This window comes from Salarias fasciatus, chromosome 10, assembly GCF_902148845.1.
Source record: "Salarias fasciatus chromosome 10, fSalaFa1.1, whole genome shotgun sequence".
Lineage (NCBI taxonomy): Eukaryota > Metazoa > Chordata > Actinopteri > Blenniiformes > Blenniidae > Salarias > Salarias fasciatus.
Genome location: NC_043754.1, coordinates 22,086,599 through 22,106,989, shown reverse-complemented (window position 1 = coordinate 22,106,989; position 20,391 = coordinate 22,086,599). Strand labels below are relative to the sequence as shown.

Genomic DNA, 20,391 nt, shown 5'->3' with positions numbered 1-20,391 from the left:
TTGTACATGCTGTGGTCGTCCTTTAAAGTTTTGCCCTCCTCTCCTTCATGGCGGCAAACCTGCCGACCACTTTCTCCTTGTCAATGTTAATGTCCCGCTCAACACTCAGCAAGGTGAGGTTTGACAGTCTGGCCTCCAATATTAGGTTTTGGGTACTACTGCTAGCGGCTAGCATAGCCTCGTGTCCAGTCACCGCAACCGGCGTTGTTGGGCTTTTGCGGCCATGGTGCGGTGTTGATGAAAAGTAAAGGCCCGTCCATGCTTCACATGTCCGCGTGGGTGCCCGTTGCGCGTTGGTCTGCGTGACGTAAAAATCGTCATGAATTCCTGTCCGCTAGGGTCCGCGCGGACCGATCCGCAGACGTCCGCGCAGCAGCCAGATTTTGAGACCGCGTTGCGCATTGCGCGCAGGTCGCGGAAGTGTACGCATGCGCCAGAGTGCCATAGCAAACAAAACATGACGGTAAAAGTGAAAGTAGACGGAGTTCCAGCCTGATGGCTCCACTTAAAGACACGGAAAGAGTGAAAACCTCGTGGAAAGTGAGAAAGACTGTCTGGAGGGAGGAGAAGGTCTGCAGACAGAAGTGAAAAAGTGACTAATCGCTCCGGCGCCGCCCCCGCGATTCAGAAACAGAAAAAAAAGGCTAAATAAACTTTAATACTTAAAGATAATGTACTGACAATGTATGTGCTTAATTTTCTCTAAATAATCCGTAATAAAGGAGCAGATAAACAGCCTGTAGTGCCGGAAAAGCTTGTCGAGGCTGCATGGATCACCACGCCTGCATGAGACGCGTACAGCTGAGCTCAAAATGTAGCATGGGAGAAAGCGCGTCCGCATCGGTGGTGCGCGGACCTTCCAAAGCGGACGCGGAAACGCGTACATGTGAAGCATGGACGGGCCTTAAGACGTTAGTTGATGACAAGAACCAACTAACTTCTCTTTTCTCTCTTTTGCTTTTCTCTTGAATGCACCAGATTGGTGTTTTTTCTTCTCCATTTTTGCTTTTTAACTTCCCTCCAAAGAGTTCAGATCAAGTGCAAAGAAAAAGCTTGTTAATACAGCACAGCCAATCAGTGCTGGCTTACAGCTCTGATGCATTCATGGACAGGCATAATGTAAGAATTGGCGAATTGGAGCCCACACTCGTGCATACCTTCTTGCACACACTGCACATTTTATTATAATAATTTATTTAAGATTAAATTTGAACACATCACATGAAACAGGGCCCTATGACCCTGTGGGCCCTGGGGCGACCACCCCCTTGCCCCCACTCTGGCTTCGCTACAGGTTGCCAGTCAAATATTCTTCTCAGAGCAGTCTTTGAAAAACTAGGATTTGTTCTCATGTCAGATGTATGTATTGTTCCATAGAGTCACATTCAGTGAGGTGAAAAGTTCTGAGTGAAGAACATTTTCCAGAACGGCAGCATTTCAAATTCTGATAACGCTATGGACATCTATTGATGATACAATCCGAGGAGAGAAGGAGGGAGAGGAGGAGGAGGAGGAGGAGGAAGAGGAGGAGGAGGAGGAGGAGAGGATCTTCAGGACAAACAGCCTCCTCTCTGCTCTCATCTCCACCTGCAGAGAGATGAGAGGTGATGATCAGAGTGTGTGAAGCAGTGAGGACTTCAGTCCTGTTCACAGCAGCAGTCAGCAGCTCAGAGCTCATGAAAGGACCATCACTGTCAGACCAACACAACAAGCCTGTGGCTCCTCTGATTGGCTGACTGTGTGTCCTCTGCTGTCCAATCCTGAAGCTGCTCAGCGTTCTCCTCTCACAGCCTCACTGAGAGTCAAACACTGGATCTTTGTTCTCAGTGACAGAGACTGACTGACTGTGTTTAATCCAAACCTGCTGAAAGCAGCATGGACTCACTCCAACTATCTACTGACCTCAGAGTCTGCAGGCTGCAGTCTGGACTCTGCTGAAGATCAACCAGCTGCTGCACATCTGGATCCTGCAGCTGGTTGGAATTCAAGTAGAGCTCCTTCAGGTGGGAGGGGTTGGACTCCAGAGCTGAGGCCAGAGAAGTACAGCTGATCTTTGACAAACTGCAGCCCCACAACCTGAATAAAGAGACAAAGCAGCAGAATTAATGATGAGGAACCAATCAGATGTATTGATGGACAAATGAGCAGTTTGAGAGTTATGAATGTAACTACGGTTCGATGAATCCCGGAAGACCACCAGAGACCGTGCTTAAAGCACTGGAATGTTCCCTTCGCACATGCATAGTTCGAGTATGTATACCAACAACGTCACTCGTGACCCCTGGGTGACCCAGGAACTGCTATAAGTTTCGGTTCTTGACCCAGGATCGGTTCCTACGGAATGTTCTTGCGTGACGACGAGGATTCCGAGTGACGGCCGCTCTGGCAGTCCTCTGGGATTCATAGAACCGTAGTTACATTTGTAACTCTCTCTCTATTTCATCCCTACTGACGCCAGAGCCGGCGCTTCAAGCACTGGAATAACATATGCCAACTCAGTCATGAGGAATCCCAGGAAACCACCTCACTGAGATGCCTCTGCAGGGCTCAGGACCACCCGCAGTGGATGCGGAGGCACAACATCCAGCCTGTAGAACCTGGAGAAGGTGCCAGGCGTCGTCCAGGAGGCGGCAGGGGTGCCCCCTTCAGGGTGGCCCATGATGTAGACACCTCTCTGGTGGAATTGCAATGCACACCTTGGGGCGGAGGCTGGCCCGTGGCCCAATAGGAATGGCGAATGGTGTCAGACGTCCGCACACCGCCGCCGCAACCACGTAGCTCCTCAGAGCCCTGACTGGGCACAAGTGTGCCGGCTGGTCCCCTGAGCCGCTCAGCGGGGGTCATATTGGGTGAGTCGAAAAGGCTGGCTGGCCCCTGGCTTCAACCACACTTTAGGCAGGAAAGCGGCATTCGGCGACAGCATGATGCCTGCCCCATCTGGATGCCACCTGAGGCACGCCGGGTGAACAGACAGAGTGTGCAGCTCCCCTACACGTTTCGCCATGGAAAGGGCCAGCAGGAACGCCGTCTTGCGGGACACCCACTGCAGCTCTGCCGCTGCCAGGGGTTCACAGGGAGGCTGACACAAGCTCTCCAGCACCAGATGTAGGTCCCGGGCAGGCGCCCGTGCGGCGCCCGTGGGGCTCTCGGGAGGCGACGTCCAGGTCGTCCAGGTATAGGATCACCATCATACCCTGTGCCTTTAGGGGGGACAGGGCCGCCTTCCCAACTCGGGTAAAAACCCCTGGCAAGAGGGAGAGCCTGAAAGGGAGCACCCGAAACTGCCAATGGCTGCCCTTGTAGGCGAATCTCAGGAACCGACTCTGCTGAGGTGCAATCAGTACGTGGAAGTAAGCGTCCCTCAGATCGACCTACGTGAACCAGTCCCCTGGCAAGACGGTCCGCAATACTTCCTTCAGCGTCAGCATCCGGAATGGCAGTACCCTCAAGCAGCGGTTGAGGCCCCTCAGATCCAGTATGGGGTGAAATCCCCCAGTCCTATTTCATTTGAGTGAACCTGTAACCATGTGACTTACATCCCCTCGGGTCAGGAGCATTATGCCAAATTAACAACACCTGTGGGTGCATGTTACACAGTATATGAATGACGCGTGTGCACACACTCACCCTGTTTCTTCCTCCTGGTCATTGAGCTTGTGCCGGTATTTCTCTGTGTTCCCAGGCGACTCATCGCTGTTTTGGCTACTGTTTCCCTCGCACCCATCAAGCGTTCTACGAGTCGTGTGTTACTGTTTGGTGAGTGGTTACTATCCGCTGTCCGCGGCTTTTGCCAACTCCATATGTTACGCGGCACTTAGCCTTGTTGTGCTAATGTTACTCTGATTGTAGCAGGTGTAGTGTTGTGTCTCGTGGGTGCGCTTTGGCCACCTCGTGGCTTGGAGAGGTATCGCGGCTCTTATTAAGGTCTGCTCTCCATGTTTCTTTGATTATTCTGGCTTCTATCAGTCCTGGCGACTGCTGTATTCAGTGTGTATTTTCTTTGTGCTGTCCCTGACAGTTCTCCTGTTGCATCATGGCTTCTGAGGGGGACCACATGGATTGTGCTCGTGAGGACTCCTTTCCACCTGCTCAGGACCCTCCTCCTCATAAGGCGGCGCTGAAGTCTGGGACTAAGAGGAAGGTGGACCAGGTCTGTGACCCCAGGGTGGACTCTCTCCAAGCTCAGTTGGACGCTATGCGTAAGACCATGGACACCATGGCTGCTGCACAACAGCATTTGCTGGATGCCCAGGCCCCTTGCAGGCTGGTCCTCATCCTGACGCAATCTCTCTGGCTGCTTCCGGCAGGATGGGTAAGACCAACAGCTCAGGCTGTGGCTCCTCAGCACTGATAGACGATTATGACGATGACAACGAGCAGGCTGTTTTACTGGACGACTTTCCTGATGACGGTCATTCGTCAGTGACTTTGGATTTCTCTGTGAAAGCCCTGCTGACACGTGCTGCTGGTGCTGCGGGTCTCCCTGCTCCGCCCTCTCCACCCAGGGCTTCGGCTTTGGATAGAGGCCCTGGTCGTCAGGGTCATGCCCTTTCGCCTGTTTATTCAGATTTTTTGTCCCGTCTTCGGGAGTTTTGGGCACAGCCACAGGATGCTTTGACCCCACGCTATGGTGCCGCTGAGCATGGCTTAGATGGGGCCCTACATGTGGGTTCGTCGTTTGCACTCCTCGCTGGGGCATCTCCTGATGGCAGAGCTGTTCTCCACCCTAATAAGAAGTGCAGGGTTACTGATGGCTTGGTGGCTAAGGCTTACCAATCAACTGCTGTGACTGCAAGGCTGGCAAATACTAATGCTCTTTTGCTTGTGTATTTGGAGGGCCTCATCCGGGATCTGGATTCCAAGAGCGCGTCTGAATTGTTCCCTGAGCTGTCCACTGTCGTGGATACAGTTATTCAGGGAGTGGGTGCACAGGCTAGGGCTCTTGGTGCCTCCATGGCTCAGATGACCCTCGCTCGACAGCACATCTGAGTCCAGAGCTGAGTCAGACCAGTCTGTCGGATGCTGAGCGTGCAGCTGTTATGGGGTCGAGTGTTTCGCCTGGTCAGGTGTTTGGCCCTGCTGCCGAGGCTGCATTGGATGAATCCCACAAAGTGAGACAGCCAACCCGTCGCCAGCAGCTATCCAGACCTGGCTCTCGGCTTGCCCCGGAGAGAGGTGTGGGTTTTCAGAGATCCCTCTCACAAGGTCAAGGTTCGTCTCAGGATTCTCGGGGTGGCTGACCTGCTTTTCACCCACCTGACCAACGGAAGGTGTGTGGCTGCTACAGGGGCGATACATCCTCTGGTTCCGAAGGAGGTGCAGGGTGGGTTTTACTCCCCCTACTTCCTTGTCCCGAAGCGCACAGGGGGCATCTGGCCCATTCTGGATTTGAGGCAATTGAACAGATATCTGAAGGTGCTTCCCTTCAAAATGCTCAAACTGCGGACCCTGTTTCAGGTCGCTCGGCAGAGAGACTGGTTCACAACCATGGTTCTTCAAGATGCTTATTTCCACGTGTCCTTTCATCCCGATCATCGGCGTTACCTGCGGTTCGCGTTCCAAGGTGGCCTACAAGTACAATGTGCTGCCGTTTGGCCTGTCCCTGTTGCCTCGGACTTTCACAAAGTGCATCGACGCTGCACTTTCGCCTCTCAGGACACAAGGCATCCTCAACTATCTGGACGATTGGTTGGTGTGCGCTCCTTCCCTAAAGCTCGCCCACAAACACACTTCTGTCGTTCTGGCCCATATGCCCTCCCTTGGTCTACATCTCAATGTGGACAAGAGCAACCTGGTGCTCGGCAGGTCCGTGGTGTATCTGGGGCTGGTTCTGGACTCTGTCTCTATGACAGCGTCTCTGGGGGGCTGACCTGCTTGTCGCCCACCAAGCGGGTGTCTGCCATCAGGGAATGCGCAATGAGCTGCCTGGGTCGGTGCACTGTTCCTGCTTTGTTGTTTCAGAGGCTGCTGGGCTTCATGGCAGCTGGTGCGCAGGCGGTGCCTTTAGGGCTGTTGCACACACGGCCACTTCAGCGTTGGTTTGTGAGCCGGAACCTGTCCATGCCGAGAGACCGATTCAAAATGCTTATTTTGCCGTTAAAAGGTCGGCAGGTTCTTGCCTGGTGGATGACCTCTCCCGCCATCATGGCAGGGGTCCCCTTGGGCCTTGGGCCACTCAGGGTGACTGTGACCACAGACGCCTCCATGACAGGATGGGGTGCCGTGTGGGAAGGACGGTATGCCAGGGGAACCTGGGATCCTGTGTGTTCGACTTGGTATATAAATCTGCTGGAAATGGAAGCAGTCCATTTGGCCTTGCAGCATTTCCTGCCATTTGTAAGAGGCAGGGAGGTGATGGTGAGAACAGACAATGCAGCAGTGGTGTCCTACATCAATCGCCAGGGCGGTCTGAGATCTGCATGCCAGGGCACGTCATCTCCTTTTGTGGGTCCAGTCAGAGGGGATGTCCTTGAGGGCTTTCTACCTTCCGGGACCAGATCGACCAGATCTGGCGCCGCTTTAGTCAGGCCGAAGTGGATCTCTTTGCCACAGCGGACAATGCTCATTGCCCCCTCTGGTTTTCAATGAACGGCCCACCAGGGATGTTGGGGACGGATGCACTGAGCAGTCTTTGGCCGCAGGTGCTTCTTTATGCATCTCCCTGCTCTGCTCAGCAGAGTGAGGTTCTTGCAGGCCCAGGTGCTCTTGGTGGCACCGAACTGGCCTCAGAGGCGGTGGATGTCCGAGGTTTACGAGATGTTGGAGGGGCACCCATGGCAGATTCCGACCAGACCGGATCTGCTGTCTCAGGGGCAGGGCAGAATTTGGCATCCGAGACCCGAGGTGCTAAGCCTTCATGTGTGGCCTTTGAAAGGCGACACTGGAGCAATCTTGGACTGAGTGGGCCTGTAAATGACACTTTGGAGGCCTTGCGGGCTCCCTCCACCAGATGCCTATATGCTTGCCGGTGGACGGTGTTTCGTGAGTGGTGTCGCGGTTCTGCTGTGGACCCTGTGACCTGTGACATGACAGTGGTGCTCTCCTCTCTTCATCACCTCCTGGACAAAGGTCAGTCTGAATCTACGCTGAGAGGTTATCTCGCTAATTCTGCCACTCATGTGCATCATGAGGGGCTGTCGCCCGGGGCTCATCCTCTCGCAGCTCGGTTTTTGAAGGGAGATAGGCGGCGGTGTCCCCCCAAGAGTCGCTTGCTTCCATCATGGGATCTGCAAGTGGTACTTCATGCTCTGTGTCTTCCCCCGCTTGAGCCTCTGTCTGTTTTAGACCTGTGGCTCCTCTCAATGAAGACAGTTTTTTGGCTTGCCATCTCGTCTGCCAAATGAGTGGGTGAGCTTGCAGCTTTCTCTGTTGGAGCGGGTTGCCTTGTAATGAGGACAGGGTGGTTCATCTTTTGCCGAACACTGCTTTTCTGCCGAAGGTATTACCTAGACCAGGGGTCGGCAATTAGATTTTGCGGCGGGCCACTTTTTTTGGGGGCACTTCAATCGGGGGCCAATGGGGCTCCGGGCCAGTGGACTGGAGAGCGGGGGGGGGGGGGTTCAGCGGTCGTGTTTCACGCGACTGCATTTGCGCAACAAATGACACCATGCCGCGCTTAGACGCCCGACTTTTATCGCTGGTGTGTGAATTCATTCACGGGACGCGTCACGCTGGTACAAATATGCAACACAGAACATCCTGCTGAAACATCACAGCTCCTCACCGCCTCCTGCACAGCAGAGGACAGGACTCTTCTGATGTCTGTCCCATAGTCCTGTGTGCACACGGCTTTCTGTGTGTGTGTGTGTGTGTGTGTGTGCGTGCACGCGCGCGCGCGAGCGCACATACTGATCGATGGTGCGGGTTTTGTTCTTTTTTGTTTTTATGACTGTTTTTACTGTTCAGCACTTTTATGAATATGATAAGTGCTTTTACAAATAAAGATTGAGATTGAGATGCTCCGCCTGCCACCGTCGCTGCTATCTAATCGGCATGAGGAAGTCTGGTCAGCTCTGGCTGCAGTGAGGCCGGCATCGCTTCTGGCTGCATGCTGCCCTCCGGAGGCGGTCTGAGCTCCGTGAGTTCCATCGTCTTCTGCAGGAGCTGCGCCCGGACGGCCGGTTCCAGTGCTGCTTCAGGCTGACCCAGTTTCCACCAGAAGCGGTGAACAAGTGAGATCGTGCACGCCGCTCGCCTTGGCATCATGCCAACTGTTCTGCGTGGTCGGAGCCCTGCTGCCCTGCGTCAGCACGTCCGTGAAGACCTCCACGCTGACAGTCTGTCCTGGCGCAGATTCGCTATTTCAACCAACTCGAGCGACGAGCAATGGAGCGGCGGGCGGCAGCGAGTGGCAGTGCAAGGCGACGGGAGCGCAGATTTTTCCCTGGAAACGCTCGCTGCCGGCCGCTCGCCGCCGGCCGCTCGCCGCGCACTCAGTTGCGCTCTCTGTTCACCAGACGAGGCGCCACTCCTTTTTATATTTCAGTGACAAACCGGAAACCACAACTAAACAACACATCTTCAAAGATTGTCTATTGCAACACAATGACAGATATCGCACTCCAACAGGGGTGCGTGCGTCCGCTGGAGGGCCCGGGGTAATGCGTGGGTTTGTGCGCGCGCGTGTTGGAATCCTCTCGCGGGCCGGATTGAACGGTTCGGCGGGCCACATGTGCCCCGCTAATTGCCGACCCCTGGCCTAGACGCTTTGTGGCCAGGCCATTGGTGATTGAGACCTTCTTCCCCCCCACCTCATTTTTCGGAGGAGGCAATGAGGCTTCACTGTTTGAGTCTTGTGAGGGCTCTGAGGGCTTAAATGACCCGAACTAATGCGTTTCACTTTCTGGACAGCCTTTTTTAGTGTTATGATGTGGCTGCTCAGGGCAGGCCTGTTTCGAAACAGCGCCTGGCGCATTGGATTGTTAACCTTATTGCGCTGGCGTATGAGCATTCGGGACATGCCCTCCCACGTGGGGTTGTTGCTCAATCCACATGGGGCATGGCTGCCTCCTGGGCACTGTTTAGGTGTGCTCCATAGGCTGACGTGTGTAGTACTGCTGGATGGGCATCTTCCTCAACATTTGCTAAATTCTACAGGTTGGATGTGTCTGCTTCCACCATCCCCTCCTCTGTGTTGGGAGCTGCGATGGATGGATGACACTTTGTGTTTGAGATTACTGTGGCTTTTGTGTTACGTTGCTTATCATTGATTGGTGCCCACTTTATGTTACCGTTAAGCAATAAAGACTGTTTAACCGTTGTCAACTGTGCTTTTGTGATCTGTTTTTGTCACTGGTGTCCCTGTGGGGTTTATGCACACCTTTCTCGTGACTTCTTTGGCATACTGTTGTCATATGGTTACAGGTTCACTGAAATGAAATAGAACCATGTGAACCTGTAACCTTTGTAGTCACTCGTTCGGCGTTGCCTGGTTACGTCCAGTCATTTGAAAGAGGGTGAGTGTGTACACCCGCGTCATTCATATACTGTGTAGCGCGCACCCACAAGTGTTGTTAATTTGGCATAACACTTCCTGAGACGAGAGGATTTAAGTCACATGGTGACAGGTTCACTTTCATTCGTAGAACCGAGTTTACATACGTAAACCATCGTTTTGTTGGGCACGAGAAAGTGCACAGAATAGAACCCCCCTGGATCCACCAGGGGGTCTACCGCCTCAATCGCCCCCTGGGGTCAGGAGGGTGGCCAGCTCCTGGTCCAAGGCTAGAGCCTTCACCGGCTCCCTGATGATGGTCACGGTGGCCCGGTCGGAATTGGGGTGCCGGCGTTGGAACTACAGCTGGTATCCCTGGGTCAAGGTGAAAATGGTAAATGGTAAATGGACTACACTTGTATAGCGCAGAGCCCCAGCAGCGGAGCCCCAGCAGCGGATCCCCTGCGCCGCTTCAAACGTCTCAGCTGAGAGCCAGGCAGCTGCCCTAAAGAGGAGGCCCCCAGGCCACCCTCAGCAGCAGGTGAGACCTGCGCCAGTCTTGCGGCCTGCTGTGCATATCGATACAATCCATGCACGGATTGTCTGACAGCATGTCCCTGAGGTGAATAGGGCCAAGGCAACTGGGGCAGAGGTCATGGCCATCATCCGCCTGTAGGGGGGCTCCACAGGTAACACAATTGTGAGAGCCGTCCATCTCTGAACACCGGCTCTTCCACCGTATGCCACACCCTATTCTCAGGGGTCGAGGGAAGGGGGCACACGCTGCTGCACAACCAACAACACCAGGCACAACATGCTGACGCCATGACCAGCAGAGAGAGCGGCCACCAGCCGGCACTCCCTCCTCCTGCCTGACTGTAACGCCACACACACGTAGCAGGTCAGGGCAATGACAGCGTGGAAGCTGAGGGAAGGGGCGCACGCCACCTGCACAGCAACCGCAGCTGAGCCCATTTGAGCCACGGGCACCCGGGGTAGCACACACTAGCGCAAACACAGAGGGAAGCCAGCAACCGAGCAGCACCACAGAAGAAAAAAAACAGTCGACCGGAGACACCTGCTCCCCACTGACCTGCATTGGCGCCACCAGTCGGAGTATCAGATGCCCGGGACGGTGGTGCAGTAAGCCGAGAGTAGGGGGCGTGCGCTGCCTGCACAGCAAACCAAGTGGGAGCAGGAGGAAATGATCGCGGCAACGCCGAGCAACGGTTGTGGAGAAAAACGACAGGGCGGCAGGCCGGAAACGTCGGCCACACAGCAACACCTGCTAATCAACAGCAAGGAACGGGAGGCTATGCCACAGCCTGGGTAGAACACAAAGCGACACTGCTGTGCAAAGAGCGCACACAACGCAGGGGATACTGCAACAGCATAGATACTGCAAATAGCGAAGTACCACAAACAGCGTAGGTTCCGCAAACAGTGTACTGTAGGTACCGCAACAGCGTAAGTACCACAACAGCGTAGCTACGAGCACAAGCAAGCTACAGCAAGCACTCACCAAGGCCCGGCGCCTCAGCGGGGCCAACAACGGGCAAAACCCCGACGCGGCAGACCACACCGGCCACATATCAGACAGCCCAGCTACTTAGCCAGCCAGGTGGAGGCTGTACGTGGGTGGACCCAAAAGTCCCTGGACTGTGGGTATAACTTTTTATTTTTTTATTTTCACATTTAATCAAAATTGTCACCTTCAAAGTACTCTCCTTTGGCTTGAATACAGCGTTGCAGCCGGGATTTCCATCGCTCAATACAGTCAGCATGCTCCTGCGTCCCTTTAAGAGCTTTCTTCAATTTTTTTTCTCCACCTCTTCTACGTCATCAAATCTCCGCCCCTTCAGTTCCTTGTTCATTCTTGGGAAGAGACAAAAATCACTAGGGGCTAAATCGAGGGGATACGGTGGATGGAGCAGCAGGGCCATGCTGTTTTTCATCAGGAACTGTTTTATGTGCAGAGCCCTGTGTGTAAAACAGTCCCCAGTCTCCCACAGCACCGGCCGCTTCAGCCTGACCGCCTCCCGGAGCGCCGCAGCAGTGATGAGCTTCCCAAACAGCCTCCATCGTTCTCCAGCTGCCTTTTCAGCTCCTGGCACATGTCCATGCGAGCCTGTTTCTGCTCCGTGGCTAAGAGGCACGGGACCATTTTCGCATTTTTCGAAGAAGGGAGCGGGACTGCAATAACATGAACACTGCGTGTGAGCTGCCTGTGTGTCTTTGGGAGGTGAAATTTTTCACAGTTATGCTTAAGGCTATGCTATAGCAACATATAATGGCCAAAAGTCTGAAATCATTCTTGTTTTTTTTCTTTTTTTAAACCACAGTCCAGGGACTTGTGGGTCCCCCCTCGTATAATGCAGAATAGGCACATCCCAATGTTTCAAGCCTCGAACCAAACACGAGAAGAAAAAAGTGACCGAGCCTGGGTCAGGAACAAGAACTTATAGCAGTTCCTAGGTCACCCAGGGATCACGAGTGACGTTGTTGATATACATACTCGAACTACGCATGTGCGAAGGGAACATTTAAGCACCGCCTCTGGTGGTCAGTAGGGATGAAATAGAACCACATTACTGAGTCCTGATCAATGAGCTGTTGTGTTGTTGTGGACACACACATCAGTCAGCTGCTGCTGAGATCAGTCCACTCTTATCAATGCAGGATCAGAGTCTCAGATCACAGCTGCTGACAAACATTCTCCTTCTACAACAGGAACACACAGTCAACTGACCCCAGAGTCTGCAGACCACAGAGTGGACTCTGCAGAAAACCACACAGCTGCTCAATTCCTGAATCCTTAAGATGGTTCCTGCCCAGGTTCAGAAGTTCCAGATGTTCCAGGAGGGAGGGGTTGGACTTCAGAGCTGAGGCCAGAGAAGAACAGCTGATCTCTGACAAACTGCAGCTCTCCAAGCTGAATAAAGAGAGAAAGAAGTGAGATTAGAGGACAAAGTCTGATGTTGAAGTGAAGCCAATAACTCTTTCAAAACTGGAAAATTATCAATAACATGGTTACACTCAGTCATGTAAACATCACCAAAATCCTGAATATGTTCATATTCTGGTTCTAAAAACCTCAATTAGACTCCCGGGTTCCTCCTTTTCTAACCTGAATATTTGGTCACATCAACACGTATCAGAATCTCCCCTTTGAAAGGAACATTCATTTGTGTTCTGCTCATTTTCTATGCGGCAGCTGGTGCCAAATCCACCAGAAACACAAACGTAGAGGTAAACAAACACGGTGAAAGTCAGACACAGACGCAGCACCACACCACTGGAGCCAGGAGAAAACAAACGACTTCATTATACAGTGGTGTGGGTGTGTACGGCACAGCTCCGGCTCCATTTCCACTTTCTTCTTCACATTCTCTCCTTGTATCAAAGGGGACATATTATGCTATTTTTCAGTCACGTCATATCGGTCTCAGAAGCCCCAAAACATAATATTTAAATTTGTTCGCCCCAAATTCATCCTTTGTTCAGAGTTTCAGCGGTCTAAAAAGTCGCTCTGATGAGCCTCCTCAGAACAGGCTGTTTCTGAGCCTGCTTTCCAGTATGCACTTGAACGCGTCTGTCCACGTCCACTCACAGACACACACACACACACACACACACACACACACACACACACACACACACACACACTCATGTTTGTACTTATATCGTTGTGAGGACACTCATTGACATAATACATTTCCTAGCCCCTTACCCTAACCCTAACCATCACAAATAAATGCCTAACCCTAACCTATGCCCTAAACCTAACCTAAACCCAATTGTAACCCTGAATCAAAAACCAAGTCTTAACCCTCAAAAAGGCCAAAAAAGGCCTTTTGAAAAGTGAGGACCGGCAAAAATGTCCTCACTCTCTTGGTGAAATACGAATTTTGGTCCTTACTTTTGGGTATGTACAAGAACACACACACACACACACACACACACACACACACATACACACACACACACACACACACACACACACGGTGGGGGCACAGTCAGGGGGAGGAGTTAAATCCACTTATTTCAGGATAAGTGGACCCAACTCAAACTGGACCATTTCAGCAGGCATTTTCACAACATGTGGTGTAGCAAGACATGGAGGAAACAGACAATTTTCAAATTTGAAATCATAATGAGGCTATGGCAACACATACTACTATAAGAAACTCTTCACAAAGTGAACAAAAGCATAATATGTTCCCTTTAATGAAGACCATGAGGAAGAGTAGTGTTCAGTACTGATGCTGGGTCAGAACCAGCACCAAAGCGCTAACAAAGGCCACTGCTATCGGCCTGGACTGTTCATGATTCACCGTGCTGCTGCTGCTGCTGTGTTTGGATTTTAATCACATTCTCCGTGCATAGCGGTTTAGATGGGGATATTCCAGTTGATCACAATCACCATGTATACAGGAGAAACTCTGTTCACAAATGTAAACAGCTTACTCCCAATGTTTCAGAAAGCAGAATTTGGACCTTAACCTGAATACTGACGGCATATAAACGTAGTGACTGAGAGCTGAAGAAGGTTCAGACTGGAAGAGTTTAGAAATGTAAGTCCAAACAGCTGAAGCCAGCAGGAGGAGAAGAGCTCTCATCAACATGCTGTAGAGCTCAGTCCACTCCCTCTCATCACTGATATAGAGAGATAGAAACTTTATTTCCCTTCTTCACTAAAAACAGAAGTTTGTCTTGGACATGGCTTCATGACAGATTAAAAAACACTCATTCAATCACAACAACAGATGGAGCTGGTGCACGTCAGCTGAGTTTTTTTCCTTGTTCCGGCTTTTGTTTTGACTTCCACCAGAAGTCATGCTGCTCGGGGCGTTTAAAAATGGCGCCACCTGCTGTCAGCTTGGAGCTGCTCCCTGGATCAGCGCAAACGCTACGAACAGCTCCGGCCTGCTTCTGCTTGTCTCTGCTTTGGAAGCTTGGCAGATGTTTCATATGACGCTGCTCTGTGTTTCCAGCAGCAGCATCAGAAATGAACCTCAGATCTCAGCCGTGATCAGAGTTTCAGCCCCTTGGTCGGCAGAATGAGGAGCGCTTGTTTACTTCTGTCTTTGCTATTTGAAATGTTTGGAGCAGGTTTGGGGGGTCACTCCTGTAAAAATAGAACCCACTGCTGAAATGGAAATGTGCTTTGTTCATCCAGCTTCACGCTGCATGAAGGAAGTCTGGCCCCGTCCAGCTGGTCTGTTGGGCCAGGGGACGCTACAACAGGGGAGAACAGGGCGGCCGGTTTAGTGCTGTTTAAAACAGTTACTGAAGAGGAGATGAATGATTGATATTTACTCAGTTCTACACAGTAGCTCACATATTGTGGCTTTTTATTAGTTTAGAACTTTTTTAAACTGAAAAACCTGTTTTTGTATTAATGTTGTCCAAGTCTGAAGATTTAGTTTTAACCCTCTATACAGAACTCAAATCCTTCAACATTTGTTTCTGGATATTTTCTAACTGTGTTTGGAAATGTCAGCTGAAATGAGTTAGAAATGAGTGAATCCTCTTTAGATGACACTGATCAGACTGATCCTTGGTGTCAATTCCTTGTTCTTAAAGGTGCATTAACGAGTTTTTCAACTTTAAAAATACTTATTTTCCACCATAAATATGTTAAAAATATTCAATGATGTGTGGATTCTGCCCTGACATATTAATTGTAAGTACCACTAACAGGTCTAAATTATCACTTGAAAGTTGCAGTGCTGGTCCGGCACCAATATTTCTTGGGGAGAATTTGAGAGGATGTGACATAATGAGCGCTCCTGCTGGCCTCATTTGCTTAGGCTTCGTCTTGTCCACCATTACTCCTCCAGAAGCTTCGCGAGCAACAACTGAGCAGTATATTTTTTTTCCCTTGTCCTGTTTGGCAGCTGGGGCGTACAATATTGTATGATTAAAGCCTTTTACTGTCCGAACAGATTTTAATGTTAGCAGTAGGAAGAGATTGAATATTGTCCTGCTGCTGCCTTCATTTAAAGCTGCCGTCCAGCATGGCTGCCGGACAGGACCGGGACAGAAATGCTCAGAGAGCAAGAGACAGAAAGACAGAAAGAGAAAGAGAGGGAGAACGCAGGGGGGCACAGTCGGAGCCATCTCAATCTCAGTCTACTTGTAAAAGCACTTTTCATATTGTGCTGAACAGTAAAAACAGTCATTAAAACAAAAAAGAATAAAAACCGCAGAAAATCGAAAAAATCGATCAGCACGCACGCACGCACGCACACACACGCACACACACAGACAGCCTGGTGCACACAGGACTGTGGGACAAACAGAAGAATCCTGCCAACTGCTGCTGTGCAGGAGACAGTGATGAGGAGGGCTGTGATGTTTCTGCAGGATGTTTTGTTCTGTATATTTGCACCAGCGATAAAGCTCGAGCGTCTAGCGCGGCGCGATTTCATTTGTCGCGCGAATGCAGTCGCGTTCACCGCGTCCGGTAGAAACACGGTGTAATGTCTGCACTTCAGTGTCAACACAACTTTGACTGAAACACACTCAAACATGGAGTCTGACCTCAGAGTCTTCAGGCCACAGTCTGGACTCTGCAGAAAACCACACAGCTGCTCAACTCCTGAATCCTGCAGAGGGTTCTCACTCAGGTCCAGATGCTCCAGATGTTTCAGGAGGGAGGGGTTGGACTTCAGAGCTGAGACCAGAGAAGAACAGCTGATCTCTGACAACCTGCAGCTCCTCAACCTGAATAAAGAGAGAAAGCAGCAGAATCAATGAGGAGGAACCAATCAGATGTATTGATGGAGAAATGAGCAGCTCCACATTACTGAGTCCTGATCAATCAGCTGTTCTGTTGTCGTGGATCTTCATCACACACAACATTCACACACCTCCTCATGTCCACACACACTAGTCAGCTGCTGCTGAGCTCAGTCCACTCTCTCACTGCAGGATCAGAGTCTCAGATCAGCTGCTGACAAACATTTCTCCTTCTACAACACACACACACACACACACACACACACACACACACACTCCCTTGTTCGACAGAGAAATGATTGGCGGCCTTGGAGTGGCGATGGTTTTTTGCATATTTTACCAGTGCTGACAGTCACACGAGCACAGCACAATCTCATTTGTCCTGCGAATGCTGTCGTTTTCATCACGTCCAGTGGAAACACGGCGTAGGTCTTATAGGGGCAGGGGAGGGAAAATGACCACCCGACCAGCTGCGGTGAATTTATGGACCAATCATCTATATTTTCTGTTATTTAAGTGTTTAATATGAACTGAGGAAACATTCTGTACTCATGTGATGTTTATTATTTTTGGCTCAGACTTGTGTAGCTCTTTGACTGCCGAAGACGTCAATCAATCTTTTGCTTTTTTTATTGCGGGAGTGGCAGATCAAAGCCTTTTACATTTTGTGTATGAATATCAGACCTGTGTTCAGCATATTTTCACTGAGAGCTGAAGAAGGTTCAGACTGGAAGAGTTTAGAAATGGAAAGTCCAAACAGCTGAAGCCACCAGGAGGAGAAGAGCTCTCATCAACATGCTGCAGAGCTCAGTCCACTCTCTGTCCAAACAACATCTGGAATCCTCCTAAACTCCTCTCAGTCCTTTGACTCCAACAGATTCTACCTTCAGACAGTGAACTGACCTCAGAGTCTCCAGGTTACAGTTTGGACTCTCCAGTCCAGCACTCAGAATCTTCACTGATGAATCTTTCAGGTTGTTGTGACTCAGGTCCAGATGTTTCAGATGGGAGGGGTCAGAGCTCAGAGCTGAGGAGATCACTTCACAGTGAGGATCAGAGAGTCCACATCGAGAAAGACTGTAAAGAGACCCAGAGAGGACAGGACATTATGAGAGAGGACACTTTGTTGGACTATTGGACATCAGACCTGCTCTCCTGTAGAAACTCCACAACCTGCCCCGCTGCACTGAGCTGCAGGGCTTTCGTCCTGTTCCTGCTGAGTCTGACAGGAATTACCGTATTGGCTCGAATATAAAACGATGTTTTTTTCCAGAAATTGCATCCTCAAAAGTGGGGTCGTGTTATAACCGTGAACTTACGGTAGATGGTCAATACGCATCCGCGCCGCTAGATGGAGCCAAAGTATCACTGACCAGAGAGCGAGTGGAGCGATGAAATGAGATCAACTGATCTGATGAAAAATGGCGGATCATGTGGAACAAAGGGGCTGAACGCTGGACAACTGAGCAAACAACAGAGGAGAAGTTATGATACCAACTTTAAACTGATTGTGATCAACGCAGCAGAGTCATCAAACAACTGCCAAGCCGCCAAGAGATCTGGTGTAGCAGAGTGGAGAGCACAGAAAAAAAAAAACGCCTACAGATGCTAACGCCACGAGAAAAGCTTTCCGTGGTCCCAAGAGCGACGCTTCAGAGAGACTGATAGAAGAGTGAGTGAAAACGTCTCTGAAAGACGGAAAGACGGAATGTCCACCACCAGAACCTGATTCAGCTGAAGGCACTGGGAAGTTATTTACATCATTTATGCAGTTTTGACCCCTTGAGGTTCTTATTTGTTGCTTATTGTTTCTTATTTTGAGAAAGAGAATATATTTTTTCATTTTATATCTCGTGAAATGTTATCTCAGTTGTGAGATTTTGAGTTTATAATAATTGTACAATAAAAAGTTGTTTTATGAGTGACCTTATTGTCTTCAGCATTTCTTTTTTTTTTTTTTCACAAAATGATCTTTGAAAAATAGGAGTCGTGTTATAATCGGAGTCGTCTTATATTCGGGCCAATACGGTATTTCATCAGATGGAAACAGTCTCAAGAAGATCAAGAGAAAATCTGCTGCTTTATTTTCACTTTGTCTGAGGGCTGATGGGAGGAATTCAAAAACTGGAATATATTTGAATATTCCAAACAAGAACAGACTGAATGTGAATTAGAACATGAAGGAAGACTGACAGTCTCAGTCTGAACAGATCCTGAGAACTGAGCCAACCTCTGGAGGGGATTGTTTACATTTAGTAACAGCAGTAAATGTAGAGAATAATGGGACGAGTGGACTGATGGGTTCTTCATGACAGATCATTGAGGAACATCTCCACAGAGGAACTACAGGAACTACTTTCTACAATCATCACTGAGACATTGATCATGAAGACTTGTGGACTCACTCAGCCTTCCTGCAGTTCCTCACAGCTGGGATCAGTCTCCGTCGTCCCTCCTTTGATGTGTTGTACTTCTCCAGGTCCAACTCCTCCAGGACCTGGTCTGACATCTGCAGCATGTAGGCCAGAGCTGAGCAGTGGACCTTAGAGTGTTCTTTCTCTGATCTGTTCTCTGACTTCAGGAACTCTTGGATGTCCTGATGTACTGAGAGGTCCTTCATCTCCATCAGACAGTGGAAGATGTTGATGCTTCTGTCAGGAGATATTTCTCCACTATTGATCTTCTTCAGGTTCTTGATGACTTTCTGGATGGTTTCTGGACTGATCTCTGTCTGACCCAGCAGACCTTGTAAGAGTCTCTGGTTGGATTCCAGAGAGAGTCCATGAAGGAAGCGGACGAACAGGTCCAGGTGGCCGTTTGGACTTCTGAGAGATTTATGAAGGACGACCTTCAGGAAAACATCGAGAGATGTGAAAGCATGTTCCTCCCCAAAGAAGGTCTTCAGCTCATCTGTCCTCCTATTGGTGAAACAGTGGAACATGAAGACTGCAGCCAGAAACTCCTGAACACTCAGATGGACGAAGCTGTAGACAATTTTCTGGAAGATCACAGACTCTCTCTTGAAGATCTGAGTACAGATTCCAGAGTACAGCGAGGCCTCAGTCACATCCAGACCACACTGCTCCAGGTCTTCTTGGTAGAACACCACGTTTCCTTTGTCCAGATGTTCCAAGGCCATCCTGCCCAGCTTCAGAAGAAGCTCCCTGTCAGCCTCCGTCAGCCCCTGTGGACCCGTCTCAGGTCCTTCATGGTACTTGAGCTTCTTCCTGTGAGTCTGAACCAGCACAAAGTGGGAGTACATGTCAGTCAGGGTCTGGGGCAGCTCTCCTCTCTGCTCGGTGCTCAACATGTGCTCCAGAACTGTAGCAGTGATCCAGCAGAAGACTGGGATTCCACACATGATGTGGAGGCTCCTGGAGGTCTGGATGTGGGAGATGATTCTGCTGCTCAGCTCCTCATCACTCAGCCTCCTCCTGAAGTACTCCTCCTTCTGGGCGTCAGTGAAGCCTCGCACTTCTGTCAGTCTGTCCACACATGTTGGAGGGATCTGATGGGCCGCCGCCGGTCGGGAAGTGATCCAGACCCGAGCCGAGGGCAGCAGATCCCCCCGGATGAGGTTAGTGAGCAGCTCGCCGACTGAAGACTGCTGGGAGACGTCAACCAGCCGCCGGCTGCTGCTGAAGTCCAGAGAAAGTCTGCTTTCATCCAGGCCGTCAAAGATGAAGAGCAGCTTGCAGACGGCCAGCTCCTCTGCCGTCAGCTTCTGGAGCGTGGAATGGAAAACAGCCAGCAGCGAGAGGAGGCTGTACGGCTGCTCTCCCAGCAGGTTCAGCTCCCCGAAGGAGAGCACCACCAGCACACTGACATCCTGGTTCTCCAGGCCCTCGGCCCAGTCCAGACTGAACTTGTGCACTGAGAAGGTTTTTCCACTGCCGGCCACGCCGCTGGTCACAACCACTCGGATGTGTGTGTGCTGCTGGGCCGAGGCTTTGAAGATGTCCTGAACCCTGATGGCAGTGTGATGGAGGCTCTCCTTCCTGGAAGCTGTCTCCAGCTGCTGCAGCTCAGGTTCCCTCTGAAGCTCCTCACTGAGTCCCTCTGTGATGTGGAGCTCAGTGTAGATCCTGTTGAGGAGGCTTCCTCCTCCTGCTTCATCACTTCCTTCAGTCATACGTTCACATCTCCTCCTCACACTCTTCTTATGTTCTTCGAGAAGCTGCTGCAGACCCACACCTGCTCAGAGACAACAACAA

General features: G+C 50.8%; 1 protein-coding gene across 1 annotated transcript; it reads right to left on the bottom strand.

Moving 5' to 3' along the window:
* Nucleotides 1-1,971: 1,971 nt before the first annotated feature.
* On the bottom strand, nt 1,972-20,363 carry LOC115395781 (NLR family CARD domain-containing protein 3-like; the record flags this gene model as incomplete). The annotated part of the gene is made up of 6 exons (XM_030101424.1): nt 1,972-1,973; nt 2,021-2,076; nt 12,183-12,365; nt 15,980-16,162; nt 17,081-17,254; nt 18,583-20,363. Coding segments are annotated over 6 exons (2,379 nt in total), but the record flags the coding sequence as incomplete, so codon positions are not given.
* Nucleotides 20,364-20,391: the final 28 nt, after the last annotated feature.